The following is an 18,298-nucleotide window of genomic DNA, read 5'->3' as shown; positions in this document are numbered from 1 at the left end:
CCAGCGTGCACAACTCTGTATATTCCTTCTCCGTTGGTTTTGTCGGTGCGAGCAGATTCTTGATGAGGCCGTATATTTTAGGCCCACAGACGGTGAGGAGAACCGCCCTGTGCTTGGCCACGTTAGTGTCTCCTTTCAGCTTGTTGGTCACGAAGTGTTGGTCGAGACGCTCGACGAAGGCTTCCCAATCATCACCCTTTACGAATCTCTCTAATATTCCAACGGCAGCCATGGTTGTGTGAAGGTTCGTATTCTGTTATCGTCGCCAATTGTTGTGTATAGAAGAACTCCACGAGGCTGAGTACTGTGAGCTAAACTTAGTGTGACCTTAGTCTTTAGAAACATAGAAACATAGAAAATAGGTGCAGGAGTAGGCCATTCGGCCCTTCGAGCCTGCACCGCCATTCAATGAGTTCATGGCTGAACATGCAACTTCAGTACCCCATTCCTGCTTTCTCACCATACCCCTTGATCCCCCTAGTAGTAAGGACTACATCTAACTCCTTTTTGAATATATTTAGTGAATTAGCCTCAACAACTTTCTGTGGTAGAGAATTCCATAGGTTCACCACTCTCTGGGCGAAGAAGTCTCTCCTCATCTCGGTCCTAAATGGCTTACCCCTTATCCTTAGACTGTGACCCCTGGTTCTGGACTTCCCCAACATTAATAAGAACATAAGAACATAAGAACATAAGAACATAAGAACATAAGAACATAAGAACATAAGAATTAGGAACAGGAGTAGGCCATCTAGCCCCTCGAGCCTGCTGCGCCATTCAACAAGATCATGGCTGATCTGGCCGTGGACTCCGCTCCACTTACCTGCCTGCTCCCCGTAACCCTTAATTCCCTTATTGGTTAAAAATCTATCTATCTGTGATTTGAATATATTCAATGAGCAAGCCTCAACTGCTTCCTTGGGCAGAGAATTCCACAGATTCACAACCCTCTGGGAAAAGAAATTCCTTCTCAACTCGGTTTTAAATTGGCTCCCCCCGTATTTTGAGGCTGTGCCTCCTAGTTCTAGTCTCCCCGACCAGTGGAAACAACCTCTCTGCCTCTATCTTGTCTATCCCTTTCATTATTTTAAATGTTTCTATAAGATCTCCCCTCATCCTTCTGAACTCCAACGAGTAAAGACCCAGTCTACTCAATCTATCATCATAAGATAACCCCCTCATCTCTGGAATCAGCCTAGTGAATCATCTCTGTATTCCCTCCAAAGCTAGTATATCCTTCCTTAAGTAAGGTGACCAAAACTGCACGCAGTACTCCAATACCCTGTACAGTTGCAGCAGGACCTCCTTGCTTTTGTACTCCATCCCTCTCGCAATGAAGGCCAACATTCCATTCGCCTTCCTGATTACCTGCTGCACCTGCAAACTAACTTTTTGGGATTCATGCACAAGGATCCCCAGGTCCCTTTGCACCGCAGCATATTGTAATTTCTCCCCATTCAAATAATATTCCCTTTTACTGTTTTTTTTTCCAAGGTGGATGACCTTACATTTTCCGACATTGTATTCCATCTGCTAAACCTTAGCCCATTCGCTTAACCTATCTAAATCTTTCTGCAGCCTCTCTGTGCCCTCTACACAACCCGCTTTCCCACTAATCTTTGTGCCATCTGAAAATTTTGTTACACTACACTCTGTCCCCTCTTCCAGGTCATCTATGTGTATTGTAAACAGTTGTGGTCCCAGCACCGATCCCTGTGGCACACTACTCACCACCGATTTCCAACCCGAAAAGGACCCATTTATCCCGACTCTCTGCTTTCTGTTAGCCAGCCAATTCTCTATACATGCTAATACATTTCCTCTGACTCCGTGTACCTTTATCTTCTGCAGTAACCTTTTGTGTGGCACCTTATCGAATGCCTTTTGGAAATCTAAATACACCACATCCATCGGTACACCTCTATCCACCATGCTCGTTATATCCTCAAAGAATTCCAGTAAATTAGTTACACATGATTTCCCCTTCATGAATGCATGTTGTGTCTGTTTGATTGCACTATTCCTATCTAGATGTCCCGCTATTTCTTCCTTAATGATAGCTTCAAGCATTTTCCCCACTACAGATGTTAAACTAACCGGCCTATAGTTACCTGCTATTTGTCTGCCCCCTTTTTTAAACAGAGGCGTTACATTAGCTGCTTTCCAATCCGCTGGTACCTCCCCAGAGTCCAGAGAATTTTGGTAGATTATAACGAATGCATCTGCTATAACTTCCGCCATCTCTTTTAATACCCTGGGATGCATTTCATCAGGACCAGGGGACTTGTCTACCTTGAGTCCCATTAGCCTGTCCAGCACTACCTCCCTAGTGATAGTGATTGTCTCAAGGTCCTCCCTTCCCACATTCCTGTGACCAGCAATTTTTGGCATGGTTTTTGTGTCTTCCACTGTGAAGACCGAAGCAAAATAATTGTTTAAGGTCTCAGCCATTTCCACATTTCCCATTATTAAATCCCCCTTCTCATCTTCTAAGGGACCAACATTTACTTTAGTCACTCTTTTCCGTTTTATATATTGGTAAAAGCTTTTACTATCTGTTTTTATGTTTTGCGCAAGTTTACTTTCGCAATCTATCTTTCCTTTCTTTATTGCTTTCTTAGTCATTCTTTGCTGTCGTTTAAAATTTTCCCAATCTTCTCGTTTCCCACTAACCTTGGCCACCTTATATGCATTGGTTATTAATTTGATACTCTCCTTTATTTCCTTGGTTATCCACGGCTGGTTATCCCTTCTCTTACTGCCCTTTTTCACTGGAATATATTTTTGTTGAGTACTATGAAAGAGCTCCTTAAAAGTCCTCCACTGTTCCTCAATTGTGCCACCGTTTAATCTGTGTTCCCAGTCTACTTTAGCCAATTCTGCCCTCATCCCACTGTAGTCCCCTTTGTTTAAGCATAGTACGCTCATTTGAGACACTACTTCCTCACCCTCAATCTGTATTACAAATTCAACCATACTGTGATCACTCATTCCGAGAGGATCTTTTACTCGGAGATCGTTTATTATTCCTGTCTCATTACACAGGACCAGATCTAAGATAGTTTGCTCCCTTGTAGGTTCTGTAACATACTGTTTTAAGAAACAATCCCATATGCATTCTATGAATTCCTCCTCCAGGCTACCCCGTGCGATTTGATTTGACCAATCGACATGTAGGTTAAAATCCCCCATGATTACTGCCGATCCTTTTTCACATGCCTCCATTATTCCCCTGATTCTTGTCCGCCCCACCGTGAAGTTATTATTTGCAGGCCTATAAACTACGCCCACCAGTGACTTTTTCCCCTTACTATCTCTAATCTCCACCCACAATGATTCAACATTTTGTTCATTAGAGCCAATATCGTCTCTCACAACTACCCTGATATCATCCTTCATTAACAGAGCTACCCCACCTCCTTCCCCTCTTGTCTTTGTTTCCGAATTGTCAGATACCCCTGTATGTTTAATTCCCAGTCTGGGCCACCCTGCAACCATGTTTCAGTAATGGCCACCAAATCATACCCATTTGTAATGATTTGTGCCGTCAACTCATTTACTTTGTTTTGAATGCTGCGTGCGTTTAGGTAAAGTGTTTTAATACTAGTTTTTAAACCATGATTTTTAGTTTTGACCCCTCCTGCAGCCCCTTTATATTCATACATATTGTCCATTCCTATCACCTTGTGGTTTACACTTACCCCAGTGCTACTCTGCTCTGTTGCCTCCTGCCTTTTACATTCTTTCTTGGGGTTCTGTTCATCTGAGCTCTCACCCACCCTAACTAGCTCAGAGCCCTCTCCTGGGTTCCATCCCCCTGCCAAGCTAGTTTAAAGCCCTCCCAACCGTACTATCAAAACCACCCGCAAGAACATTGGTCCCGTCTCTGTTGAGGTGTAACTTGTCCGACTTGTACAGGTCACACCTATCCCAGAAGTGGTCCCAATTGTTCAGGAAACTAAAGCCCTCCCTCCTAAACCAACGGGAGAGTGGAGAGCACCAGTTCCAACTGTCACAGGACGAGAGAGTGGAGAGCACCAGTTCCCACTGTCGCAGGACGGGAGAGTGAAGAGCACCAGTTCCAACTGTCGCAGAAGAGAGAGTGGAGAGCACCAGAGTGCCTAAACAACATGGCAGCCAACCTTTTATACTGGCCTTGCACGTGTGTGCAAGTGACCATTAGGACTCCAACAGTCGTGCCCTCTGGTGGCAAGTATTACATAGTTACATACATAACACTTATACACATGCTCAGATCTCTACCCCACCCCCCACATCAATTTATTTTCCATGTTATGAGACTGTGGGTGGCAGTGTCCACATCCTCATGACATTAAAAGGACTCCATATTAAATTGGTAAACTTAGACCAATGGACCACCTTAGTTACACTCCACCTGGTACAAAGCCTAAGCAACATGAGGCAGCATCCTGGAGGCTGTAGTGTGCTCAGGAGTCACAGTGCAGGTTAACTCACAAGTTATGCTGCCACTTTCATGTCAGTGCACGCCCAAAATCACTTCACAGCAGCCTAACTGTGTCCATGCAATGCAGCCTAAAATTGCATAACTGTTAGAGAGTGGGTTAATACACTTAGCACAAAACTGTCCACTATTCAGCAGCAATTACCAGCAGTAAAGTTTATTTGCATATGCCAAACACTTCTAGTTTGTTATGCAATCCCAAATGTTGTCTATCAAGTTAATTTATCTGTTTTATGTAATAATGAATCCAAATGTATTAGCAGTGCAATGCTTTGGTTGTGTCAAATATTGTTGATTTCCGTGGTGTACATCCTTTTAATTCACATTAAATTCTCTGTCAGTGCGCTTTCTCAGGACGAGTTGGATGATGCTCAGCTGCGGATGGAAGTTTTAATACAGATGGTGAGTGTGTCAATCAACAAATAAACCCACATGAATCTGACTTAAAGAAATAGTTCTTAGGTTCAATTTAATAGCAGCAAGAATAAAGCAGCATTACAGATCAATAGATCATTAAAAATAAACTGTAGCATTTCATGCCACTTCCTTCTAACCCGACATTTGTGTGGTATTTATTTTTATGGTACAGGTTGAATCTCCCTTATCCGACACACCTCTCATCCGGCATCATTCCCGACCGCTCTGCCGACATGAACAAACTGAGCAAATTGAAGTCCTTCCTCGCTGCCGACTCCCACAATCACTGGTCTGACCCCGCGATCCACCGCCCCGTCCCTCCCACGATCTCTCTGCCACACTCCCAGCCCCAAGCCAGCCCATCCCGAAATCCCCTTGCTCAGTACCTGTACCATCCAATTTAATGTGACCTCCCCTCGACCAGCAAAATCCCTTATCCAGCACAGGCCAGCTCCCGAGGGTTCCAGATAAGGGCGGTTCAACCTGTATTAAACATGGAATAAATGTTTTGTTCTTTAAATGGTTTTTAACTTAGAAGACACCGGGTAAAGTTACAGCTGCAGGAGGAGCAAGGCACACAGCGCATAGCCTCTTCAGAGAAGGAGGAACCTGAGGTGGAGATGGCACCAGCAGCCTGCAGCAGCACTAATTGCTGCCCGGGAGTTCCAGGATGGTCTCATCATGGCCAGATTTACTTAATTTGCTTCAATGCAGTCACTTGGCTGCCACATGCTGTACTAAGTCCCCCCGCACCCCACCCCCCCCCCCCCCGCCCCCCCGCAACAATACCATAAAGCATCCCTACAATGACCAAGCAATTTCTCTCAACCAAAGCCCCAAAGCTCGAGGTTAAGTAATGACTCACCATTCACGCCAAGTGACAAAGACACATCCAAGGTTTGAGACAAAAATAGACAAGACCTGAAAGTGGTGTAAAGAAATACAGTTATCTGTGTCATCAAAATAATTGAAACTTAACACGCCCAAGACTGCGTTTACATCCCTCCTTGAGAGGAGGTCTATGAATGTCTGTCACCTGTTATCCACAGCTAGCATGTGCTGCTCATGTGAGGGGTGCATTTGTTGCTCCATGCAGATGGCCATCCTTTCCATGGAACAGCACATTGTCGCCATCGCCTGCGACATGGTGGTGCTCATGTTGGAGATGGACTCCTCAATCCTCTGAACATTTGCAGACATCGCGGCTGCTAAAGATGCCAGAGCCTCCTGCAATTGTTGCTGCCCTTCCAGGATCACCCTTTTTCTCAATGGCCCCGAGACTCAGCATCTGCATGGAGCACAGCAGAGCTTGGAGTGTCCTGCGCCCTCCGGCGAGGTGTCTCCACTGCTGTCCCTGTCAACACCACCTGCTCTTGCTCACTTGTGAATTGTGAGACACCAGGTGACAATTCTACTCTATAACGTGAAGAACCCACTGAGGTGTGTGTATCTGCATTGGTGCTGGCTGTGCTTGGGTCTGCTGGCGGTGTACCCTCAGTGGCTGGAGGTTCCTATGAGAAGTCATTTTCCTCCTCTGGCTGGACAGTGGCGGGGGGGCGGCGGGTGGGGGTGCAGCAGGTGGGGGTGCAGTTGATGGACCTGTGATAGAGTAAAGAGATGAATTAGAACTGTTATAATGAGAATGGGTAATGGTACCATTATGCACATGATGGCATTTCACTGGCTGCTGACATGTCACCATATGAGTGACTGCTGTATGCCATGTGGCTTTGTGAGATGTGATTCTGTCAGCAGGTTGCTGGGATCTCCACCTCTCTCCATCTCCCACTGCCAGCATCTCTCGAACTCCTGAGATCGCCAGAGCCCCCTCCTCTGCTGCTGTTAGTTGGGTGAAGACTGAAGGGCTACCTCTGATTCTCTTCTCTCCCACGTATTCTGAGCTCTTTTCTCCTGCAAGGAAGGAAAGAAGAAAAGTTTGAAAAAGAGTGATCGAATGAGCATGAGGAATGGATGGTTTGGATCTGTAGAGGGTGATTATGAGGGAGTGGGGTGCCAAATGCCAAATGGCCTCCTTCTGTGGTGTTACTTTATGCTACAATTGCATTAGAATGAAGATGAGTGTGAGGGGTGGTTAGTCAGATGGAGATGTGAGTATGTACATAGAAAGAGAAGGATAGGTGGACAGGCAAAGTATGTTGGTGTGAATAATGATGTGCAGGAGTAGGCTTGGGAAGGCAGATTGATGGGGATGTGTTGGCAGGCACATCAAGATGAAGGTGAGTTGGCATTGCACTCACCTTTCCTGACCTCATGAGATCATTGAATTGTTTCCTGCACTGGATCCAGGTCCTCCTTATCACATCTCTGCTGCTGACCTCCTCTGCTATTTCCAACCAGGCTGTTTTGGTTTCTTGTGGAGGGCTCCTTTGCCTATCAGCAGGGAAGAGGACCTCCCTGCATGTTCTGACAGCCTCCACCAGAATGTACAAGGGTGCATCTAAAAATCGTGGTGCAGCCCTCTGCCTTTGGCTATTCATCCTTGATACTTTATACTCAGGCCTTTGTTTGTCAGGTTCCACCCTCCTCTAGCAACCTTTGAATGAGTTGAGTGCAAGGCTGCTTTAAATATCATCGATGACGTCATCAGATCCGCACCATTTGATAGGGTCAGGAAACACGCATGAGTCTTTCAGTTGGGGCCATTAAATTCAAGTTGCTCTGAACAGTGCGCTATTCAGACATTACGTCCCAAACCCGTTACATGACCCACACACACCCGACCCGACTCCAAGATAAAAATTCCTATCACAATGTTCAGATCTATCTCAAATTACTGAGTGGAAAGATATTCATACATGTAATGGATAACCTACATGAGGATTAATGTTGACCAAAGTTAAAATAGGCCCTGAAGAATAGTTACGTTGTACACCCTTGCAGTAAAACACAAGATACCTTCATAGTAAAAATATCCCCCATCCTTATAATCTTAGTGTTCCAAGGTGACATACCTCAAGGATCTTGCTCAGAATAGGAATACCCATGTGCCAGGGAAGACCATTTGGAAGGAGTATGTGCAGTTTTAGATTTGCTATCTACACCCCTGATTCCTAGCACTGACAACAGAAATGTAATGGAACTCTTTTTCACACTGAGGCCTAGAATTTTGGGGTTTTAGCTGCATCGCTTTGGGGGAAAAAATGGCGGTCGCTGCACTTTCGCCCGCTGACATGCGGGACCTGCCATTTTCAGCAGTGCTGCCATTGCCTGCGCTCACCGAAAGTGTTATAATTGGTCGGAGCATGCCAGCTCATCCATTTTGGATATCGGCGCTCCTCTTGCTGTCTTCTCTAAAGCATGCCCATAGCGTGCAGTTGCTAAAACTGCTTCAACAGTATTAACAGCCACGAGGATGCTTCAACTGATAAATGTAAGACAGCCAGGATTCTCCACGTTGCAATGTTTATATTATTCGCAAGGCTAGGTCTTGAGAGATAGCCCTTGAGATTTGCATGTAAAGTTTAATTGTTTTTTTTGGGTGGTTTGCTTATTTGAAACTGTCCTGGTTGAGATTGTAATACTGAATGTAACAAATGGGAAGATGCAGAATATTGCACGTGATTATTTCTGAGTGACTAGAAGAGTGAGCTTGAGGTTTGGGTTAAGAACCACCTGTGGATATTCAGTGTTTCAATCTCTGAAATCTGACGTGGTAATTCAAATTGTTTAAGTTTCAGACATGAGTACCCTGTCCTCAGCGTGGAAAAGTAAAACGCCATCAATTGTCAGACTCTCCTTAGCCAGTGACTAATGTGACCTTAGCAAATCAATGAAATTGTGACTAGAATCTAATCGTTTCAAAAACTACAAAGTGCTGGATTTGATCATTCCTGTCCTACATCTTTTACTTCATGCGACATGAAAATTTAAACAAGCATTTAAAATAAAGAGCTTGGCTTAGACTCTATTCCTTGAGAATGAGATGTGTGGGTGAAGGGATAGGGGAGAGTCCTTGAAAGCATTACATGGGCCGTCTTGGCTCAATGTCAGAAAAATTGACCTGTGGTCCCTTTCAGCGCTGAATGCTGCATGCCTTCTTCAGCGCTAGAGGTACAGACTTCTGATAATTAATTTGCCCTATTGTACACCCACACCCTCCCCAATTCTCCTCCAATCCCATAAAACCCAAAGTCCGATCAAAGCATGCCTGTAACATTGATTGCTAAGCAGGTGGCAGGTAATATTGTTGTAACAAGTACGGCAACTGTCCTGTACATGGCCTACAGATTCGCTCGTTTCTTCCCAGTTCTCCTTCACTGCAAGCGGGGCACAGACACAGCTTTTGGCCTCCTGCTGAGCTTAGCACTGGAAAGAGCATGTTACACCACAATATGTCTGCACCGCTGATGTTAATTAGCAGACAGCACCAAAATACTGGCGCTGCCTGCTCTCTCTCGATGCGCGGCCATTAGCCTTGGCCGGCACTGTTACCGGCAAGTTTCCGGCCTACTCGAACTTCTCGGCCTGAGTGGTTCCAGGATCTCTAAGCTCTTTCTGCCTTCATCAGGTAGATGCCTCTAGGCTATTTCAATTCAGGTCATCATTGGCTGTGTCAATATCTTGATCAATCTATGTGACAATCCAAAATGGAGAGGAAGATGTTATTAATTACAAATTGCAATATTAGTCACAAAGAAAGAAAGAATTGCATTTATATAGCACCTTTCACGACCACCGGACATGTCAAAATGTTTTACTGCCAATAAAGTACTTTTTGGAGTGTAGTCACTGTTGTAATGTAGGAAACACAGCAGCAATTTGCGTACAGCAAGCTCCCACAAACAGCAATGTGATAATGACCAGTTAAGCTGTTTTGTTATGTTGATTGAGGGATAAATATTTGCCAGGACACCAGGGATAACTCCTCTGCTCTTCTTCGAAATAGTGCCATGGGATCTTTTATGTTCACTTGAGAGAGCAGACGGGGCCTCGGTTTAACGTCTCATCCAAAAGACAGCACCTCCGACAGTGCAGCACAATCTCAGCACTGCACTGGAGTGTCAGCCTAGATTTATGTGTTCAAGTCCCTGAGGTGGGTCTTAAACCCACAGCTTTCTGACTGGGCCACAGCTGACACTCTTTTTAACCTGTTAGTTTTGTTAAAAATTGCTTGAGTTTCTTTAAAAGAGCGGGAGCAGAAGGGAGCGGCTCCAATTCAAAAACAACAACAAAAAAAATCAAAGAGTGACATCACAGGAGAGCGGGTAGGTGATTGGTTGGTGAGTATTACAGCTTTTCTTTGCTTTCTAAGTTAGAGAATGGGGTTAAATTAAGAGTTGAGAAACTGCATCGTGATCCTGAGCAACCACATCTGCAGGAACTTGGAGTGGGTGGGAGAGGATCCAGTTGTCATGGTCCATGTAGGAACCAACGACATAGGTAGAACTAAGAATGAGGTTCTGCTGAGGGAGTTTGAGGAGCTAGGGTCGAAATTAATAAGCAGAACCTCAAGGGTAATAATCTCTGGATTACTACCTGAGCCACGTTCAAATTGGCATCGGGTCAAGCAGATCAGAGAGTCAAATGCGTGGCTCAAAGACTGATGTTGGAGGAAGAGGTTTCAATTCATGGGGCACTGGCACGAGTACTGGGGAAAGAGGGAGCTGTTCTGTCGAGATGGACTCCACTTAAACCAAGCTGGGACCAGCATCCTGGCAAATCGAATAACTAGGGCTGTAGTTAGGGCATAAAACTAAAAAATGGGGGATCGGGGTCAGGTGAGGGAAAATTTAAATATTTAAGGAGAAAGCTCAATGCAATAGAGCAATGTAGTGAGTTGGGTAAAAATAAGCAGAGTGTGACAGGAAGGGACAGAGAGTTTAATGGTAATGGTGCATCAGAGAATAATGTAAAAGCAGGAAATAATGGTAAGAAAAATTAAAAGCTCTTTATCTGAATGCACGGAGCATTTGTAACAAGATAGATGAACAAGTGGCACAAATAGAGATAAATGGGTTTGATCTAATAGCTATTACAGAGACGTAGTTGCAAGATGACCAAAGTTGGGAACTAAGGGGCCGGAATTGGTGGCCTTACTGCCCACTGCCGCTGTCGACTGCTGCTGAGTTTTTTCGCCGCCCACCCCTCGGTTACAGATTCCTCTAGGTCTGCCGCTGGCGGGAGGGGAGTACCGCTGGGAACCGCCTGCTAACGGCCACTGGCGGGCAAGTCGCGTAGGTGACCTCCCGCCCGCCGAGCTGGCAGATTCCTCCGGGCGGGAGTCGACAGCAGCAGAAGGATGGACCGTTGCATGGAGGCAGGTCTAACCCCAACAATAAGTAAGAAGACCTGCAAAAAAAGGTTAGTGAACTTCTTTTAATTTTTTTTTCCAGCAATTTATCTGTATGAGGTACCCTGAAAGTGTTCCAGTGTTTTTTTTTGTGAAGACTTTTATTTTTTGGTCTCCCCCACCCCTGCGCCCCCCCCCCCCTCGCCCCTCCCTGGGCCCGACTCAATCCTCGGCAGTACTTTGGCGAGGATCGCATTTGCCGCCGAGATTGGGAACTTCCGCCCGCTGCCATCCAGATTGACGGTGTAAGTCGTTATTTTGCCGTCGGGCGGTACTGCCAACTTTAGAGGAATCTTCCTGGCAAAGTACCGCCCGGTCTCCTGCCGGCCTTCAGTGATCCTTTGGGCGATCCTTTGGGCGGTACTTGGGCGGGCCTTGGCTTTGACCAAGTTCGGGCCCTAAATGTTCCAGATACTTGACTTTTCGAAAAGACAGGCAGAATGGTAAATGAGAGTGGGTAGTCCTGATAATAAAGGATGACATAAGGACAGTGGAGAGAAAGGATCTCGGCTTGGAAGATCAGGAAGTATCGATGGAGATAAGGAATAACAAGGGGAAGAAAACACTGGTGGGAGCAGTATATAGGCCCCCGAACAGTAGCTATACCATTGGACAGAATATTAATCAAGAAATTGTTGGAGCTTGTACCAAAGTTAATGCAATTATTGTGGGGGACTTTAATCTTCATATAAATCAAATTGGCAAAGGTAGTCTGGAGGACGAGTTCATGGAATGCACTCGGGACAATTTCCTAGAACAATACGTCATGGATCCAACCAGGGAACAGGCTATTTTAGAGCTTGTGTTGTGTAGTGAGACAGGGTTAATTAGAGCAATCTCATAGTAAAGGATCTTCTGGGGCAGAGTGATCAGAAGATGATAGAATTTCACGTTGCGTTTGAGATTGACTTGCCTAGGTCCGAAACTAGAGACTTAAACTTAAATAAGGCCAATTACATAGGAATGAAGGGTGAGTTGGCTAAGGTAGATTGGAAAAATAGATTAAAAGGTATAGCAGTAGATAAGCAGTAGCTAGCATTTAAATAAATATTTCATAATTCTCAACAAAAATACATTCCATTGAGAAACAAAAGCTACACTGGAAAAGTGATTAATATTCTGTCCAATGGTATAGCTACCTATATACTGCTCCCACCAGTGTTTTCTTCCCCTTGTTATTCCTTATCTCCATCGATACTTCCTGATCTTCCAAGCCGAGATCCTTTCTTTCCACTGTCCTTATGTCATCCTTTATTATCAGGACTACCCACTCTCATTTACCATTCTGCCTGTCTTTTCGAAAAGTCAAGTACCTGGAACATTTAGGGCCCGAACTTGGTCAAAGCCAAGGCCCGCCCAAGTACAGCCCAAAGGATCACTGAAGGCCGGCAAGAGACCGGGCGGTACTTTGCCAGGAAGACTAACTAAAGAAGTTAAGGATAGCATTAGATTGAAAGAAGAAGCTTATAATGTTGCGAAGAATAATAGTAAGCCTTAGGATTGGGAGAGTTTCAGAAACCAGCAAAGGATGACCAAAAATTCATAAAAAAGGAATAAAAATGATTGTGAGAGAAAACTAGCAAGAAATATAAAAACAGATTGTAAGAGCTTCAACAAGTATGTTAAAAGGAAAAGAGTAGCAAAAGTAAACATTGGTTTAGAGGCTGAGGCAAGAGAAATTATTATGGGGAATAAGGAAATGGCAGAAACGTTAAACAAATATTTTGTATCTGTCATCACAATAGAAAATGCAAAAAGCAAAAAGCATGCCTAAAATGATGGGGAACCAAGGGTCTAATGAGGGTGAGAAACTTAGTGTAATCAATATAAGTAGAGAAAAAATGCTAGAGAAACTAATGGGACGAAAAGCCGATCAATCCCCTGGATCTGACGGCCTGCATCCTACGGTTCTAAAAGAGGTGGATGCAGAGATAGTGGATGCATTGGTTTTGATCTTTCAAAATGCCCTAGATTCTAGAACGGTGCCAGCAGATTGGAAGGTAGCAAATGTAACACCACTATTCAAGAAAGGAGAGGGAGAGAAAACAGGGAACTACAGGCCAGTTAGCCTGATATCAGTAGTCATGAAAATGCTGAAGTGCATTATTAAGAAAGTGTTATCAGAGCACTTAGAAAATCATAACATGATTTTAGAAACATAGAAGTTTACCGCGCAGAAGGAGGCCATTTCGGCCAATCATGTCCGCGCCGGCCGACAATGAGCCGCATGGCCCTCAATCAGCAGCCCTGAAGGTTACATATAAACCTATAAACAATGAACAATGGCGGACAGGTAAAGAGCATCTGGCCCAACCAGTCCGCCCCACACAACTGCAATACCCCATGTATCGCAACATTTTATACCCCACCCCTCCAGGAACCATGCGATCTCCTGGGAGAGGCATAAAACCAGATAAAAATCCAGGCCAATTGGAGAAAGGGAAATTGTGTTTGACAAATTTATTGGAGTTTTTTGAGGATGTAACTGGCAGGGTAGATAAAGGGGAAGCAGTGGATGTAGTATATTTGGATTTCCAAACGGCATACGATAAGGTGTCACATAAAAGATTATTACACAAGATAAGCGATCTTGGGATTGGAAGTAATGTATTAGCATGGATAGAGGATTGGTTAATGGACAGAAAACAGAGAGTAAGGATAAACAGGTCTTTTTCAGGTTGGCAGGCTGTAACTAGTGGGGTGCTGCAAGGATCAGTGCTGGGGCCTCAACTATTTACAATCTATATTAATGAGCTAGATAAAGGGACCGAGTTTGCTGATGATACAAAGCTAGGTGGGACAGTAAGCTGTGAGGAGAACACAAAGTGTCTGCAAAGGGATATAGATAGATTCATTGAGTGGGCAGTAAGGTGGCAGATGGAGTATAATGTATGGAAATGTGAGGTTGTTCACTTTGGTAGGAATAGAAAAACAGAATATTTTTTCGTAGAATCATCGGAATTTACAGCACGGACGGAGGCCATTTCAGCCCATCATGTCCACGCCGGCCGACCAGGAGCTATCCCGCCTAATGCCACTTTCCAGCTCTTGGTCCGTAGCCCTGTAGGTTATGGCACCTCAAGTGCGCAGCCAAGTATTTTTTTAATGCAGTGAGGGTTTCTGCCTCTACCACCCTTTCAGGCAGTGAGTTCCAGATCCCCACTACCCTCTGGGTGAAGGAATTTCCCCTCATATCTCCTCCAAATCTCCCCGCAATTACTTTAAATCAATGTCTCTTGGTTGTTGGCCCCTCTGCCAAGGGAAACAGGTCCTTCCTATCCACTCTATCCGGGACACTCATCATTTTATACACCTCAATTAGGGCTCCCTCAGAACATAAGAACATAAGAAATAGGACAGGAGTAGGCCATTTGACCCCTCGAGCCTGCTCCGCCATTTAATAAGATCATGGCTGATCTGATCATGGACTCAGCTCCACTTATCTGCCCGCTCCCCATAACCTTTTATTCCCTTATCGCTCAAAAATCTGTCTATCTCCGCCTTAAATATATTCAATGACCCAGCCTCCACAGCTCTCTGGGGCAGAGAATTCCACAGATTTACACTCCACTGAGAGAAGAAATTCCTCCTCATTTCAGTTTTAAATGGGCAGCCCCTTATTTTGAGACTATGTCCCCTAGTTTTAGTTCCCCTATGAGTGGAAATATCCTCTCTACATTCACCTTGTCGAGCCTTCTCATTATCTTATATGTTTTGATAAGATCACTTCTCATTCTTCTGAACTCCAATGAGTATAGGCCCAACCTACTCAACCTATCTTCATCAGTCAACCCCCTCATCTCCGGAATCAACCTAGTGAACCTTCTCCGAACAGCCTTCAATGCAAGCATAACCTTCCTTAAATACGGAGACCAAAACTGCACGCAGTACTCTAGGTGTGGCCTCACCAATACCCTGTACAGTTGAGCAGGACATCTCTGCTTTTATACTCTATCCCCCTTGCAATAAAGGGCAACATTCCATTTGCCTTCCTGATTACTTGCTGTACCTGCATACTAAAGTTTTGTGTTTCATGCACAAGGAGACCCGCAGGTCCCTCTGTACTGCAGCACTTTGCAATTTTTCTCCATTTAAATTATAATTTGCTTTTCTATTTTTTTCTGCCAAAGTGGATAACCTCATATTTTCCCACATTGTACTCCATTTGCCAAATTTTTGCCCACTCACTTAGCCTGTCTATATCCCTTTGCAGAGCTTTTGTGTCTTCCTCACAATTTGCTTTCCCACCCATCTTTGTATCATCAGCAAACTTGGTTACATTACAGTCGGTCTCTTCATCCAAGTCATTAATATAGATTGTAAATAGTTGAGGCCCCAGCACCGATCCCTGCGATACCCCACTAGTTACTGTTTGCCAACCGAAAAATGATCCGTTTATCCCGACTCTCTGTTTTCTGTTGTTAGCCAATTCTCTATCCATGCTAATATATTACCTCCAGTCCCGTGAACTTTTATCTTGTGCAGTAACCTTTCATGTGACACCTTATCGAATGCCTTCTGGAAATCCAAATACACAACATCTACTGATACCCCTTTAACCACCCTGTTCGTTACATCCTCAAAGAACTCCAGCAAATTTGTCAAACATGATTTCCCTTTCATAAAACCATGCTGACTATGCCTGATTGAATTACGCTTTTCCAAATATCCCACTACTGCTTCCTTAATAATGGACTCCAGTATTTTCCCAATGACAGATGTTAGGCTAACTGGTCTATAGTTTCCTGCTTTTTGTCTGCCTCATTTTTTTTAAATAGGGGCGTTACATTTGCAGCTTTCCAATCTGCTGGGACCTTCCCAGAATCTAGGGAATTTTGGTAGATTACAATCAATGCATCCATTATTTCTGCAGCAACATCTTTTAGGACCCTAGGATGCAAGCCATCAGGTCCAGGGGACTTGTCCGCCTTTAGTCCCATTATTTTACCGAGTACTACTTCTTTAGTGATAGTGATTGTATCTCCCTCCCCATAGCCCCTTGATTATTCACTATTGGGATGTTTTTAGTGTTTTCTACTGTGAAGACCGATACAAAATATTTGTACAAAGTCTCTGCCATTTCCCTGTCGCCCATTATTAATTCCCCAGTCTCATCCTCTAGGGGAGCAACATTTACTTTAGCCTCTCTTTTCCTTTTTATGTACCTGTAGAAACTCTTGTGGGTTGATTTTACACTTTTGTGCAGATCGCCCAAAAATGGGCATTATTTCCGGTGTGGGTGGTAATAATGGGTTTTCAGATCACCAGCTTCTCGCCCATTCTCAAAGCACCAAAAATTTCATTTTTGAAATTGGGCGTTACCGCGAGTGATATGAAATGGGCGTTAGCATTAAATCTCTCTGACCTTCTGCCGTAAAGTGTCGCCGTCCTTAGCAACGGCATGACAACGCTCGATTCCCGCGATTCAGGAGGTCAAGGGTCATCATGACATGCGCAGAAGAGGAGACAGAGAGCAAGGGAGCTGAGAGGGACTGAAGGCTTGTGTGGGTGTGGTGTGGCTGCTTTGGGAAGAAGAAGGGAGAGTTTAGAGCTTTAAAGCAAACAGGGAAAAAAAATTAGCTGTTACCAGCCAGATATTTGACCGAATTTTGCCTATAATGGAGGGAGAGGAGGAGGCATCATAGCACACTGTGGAGACTAACGCTGGCAAGAGCAGTGAGGTGGGAGAGGAGCACATTGGAGGGCTCAAAAGAGTGAGGAGTTTCTCGGACGAGGCAAATGCCTCCCTCCTGCAGGAGGTCGAGTTACGCTGGGGTGATTTGACACAGGGAGGGCGTGGGAAGCCTACCAGAGGATATGGACCAAGATAGCAGAGGTGGTCTCGTCGGTGACCAACGAGGTGCATGAGGGCAATCAATGCCGCACACGATGGAACGACCTTGTGGGATCCGCAAGAGTAAGTATTACATTGATTTACATTACTTATGTATTTATATAATTTAATTTGTAACAGTCATGAGTGACTATCAGCAGATGTGAGGTCTTTCACTTTTACTGGGAATGTTGTAGTCAAAGCCTGCGGTCACGGAGTACGTCTTTAGGTAAAGAATGATAATTATCATAATAATCATGATTACAACTGTCGGTTATGTGACAGTACCTAGCAACGATATCACGCAATGATCTCATGCCATGTTGTCCTGTCACTTTTTACAGAAGAAGCTATCGACGATGAGGTCTGTGCAGAGGTGAACGGGTGGAGGGCCATCAGTCCCCAGCGACATCACTGAGATGGAGGAGCGGGTGCTCGCACTCGTGGGGAAGCACCCCCGGACAGTCACGGAAGCATCTGCAGACCCTGAAGTAAAGCAACGTGAGTAAAGTTGACACCATTGCACGATGTAAAGTCAATAGATGCCACACCACTCGTATCCGAACAATCCTATATGATGGATGATTTCTAAAATTGTCCTAAAAATAATGCTGGCCTAATGAAAATCATTGCAATGCAAATGTGTTGATGGTCATGAAATGTGATGTCTGTGATGGTTTTGATAGCGGTGGTGCTTCTGTCATGCATATGCTGTGTGTAGCACTGGAATCACCTTATGAATCTAGCACCCACTTCTCCTCTAATAACCTCATTTGCGTCTTGCAGCTCAGCCAGCAGCGCGGCCCCAGGCAACACCACAGAGGCCAGAAGGTGGGGGCGCGGGACCGAACTCGCCAGACGGTCCTACATCTGGTGCTGAGGAGCTCTGATTGTCACCCGTCAATCCGCTGGGTCTGTTCTCTACGGATGAGAGCACCGACTTCGAGGAACCTGCATCGCCACGCTCCAGAAGTTATTCCACCCCAAGGCTATCTAGTGCTCCTCCGGTCATTCCCACCTCCACACTGGAGGTAACTGCCCCAAGCACCTCGCCACAGGGCACCCCATTTGTCCCCAGGATGGCGCCGACCCCGCGGAGATTTCGTGGACGTGGCAGGTCTATTCCACGAGCGTGAGATGACAGTGGAGAGATGGTACAGTTGTCCAGGAGGACTGTAGACATTGGTGACCAGCTCATCGAAACATTGGGGGGCATATCCCGACAGCTGGCCACCATGACTGAGTACGTTCCACG

The 18,298-nt window shown here is 45.0% G+C and overlaps 1 protein-coding gene across 1 annotated transcript in view; it reads left to right on the top strand.

Moving 5' to 3' along the window:
- The window catches only part of rasgrf2b (Ras protein-specific guanine nucleotide-releasing factor 2b), a 404,619-nt gene that overhangs the window by 343,274 nt on the left and 43,047 nt on the right, over positions 1 to 18,298 (top strand). Inside the window, exon 20 of the mRNA XM_070867471.1 lies at positions 4,825 to 4,885. Within this exon, the coding sequence (XP_070723572.1) occupies positions 4,825 to 4,885 (61 nt within the window). The remainder of the gene's footprint in view (positions 1 to 4,824; positions 4,886 to 18,298) is intronic.

Source organism: Pristiophorus japonicus, chromosome 1 (genome assembly GCF_044704955.1).
Source record: "Pristiophorus japonicus isolate sPriJap1 chromosome 1, sPriJap1.hap1, whole genome shotgun sequence".
NCBI lineage: Eukaryota > Metazoa > Chordata > Chondrichthyes > Pristiophoridae > Pristiophorus > Pristiophorus japonicus.
This window is presented reverse-complemented; position numbering and strand designations above follow the sequence as displayed.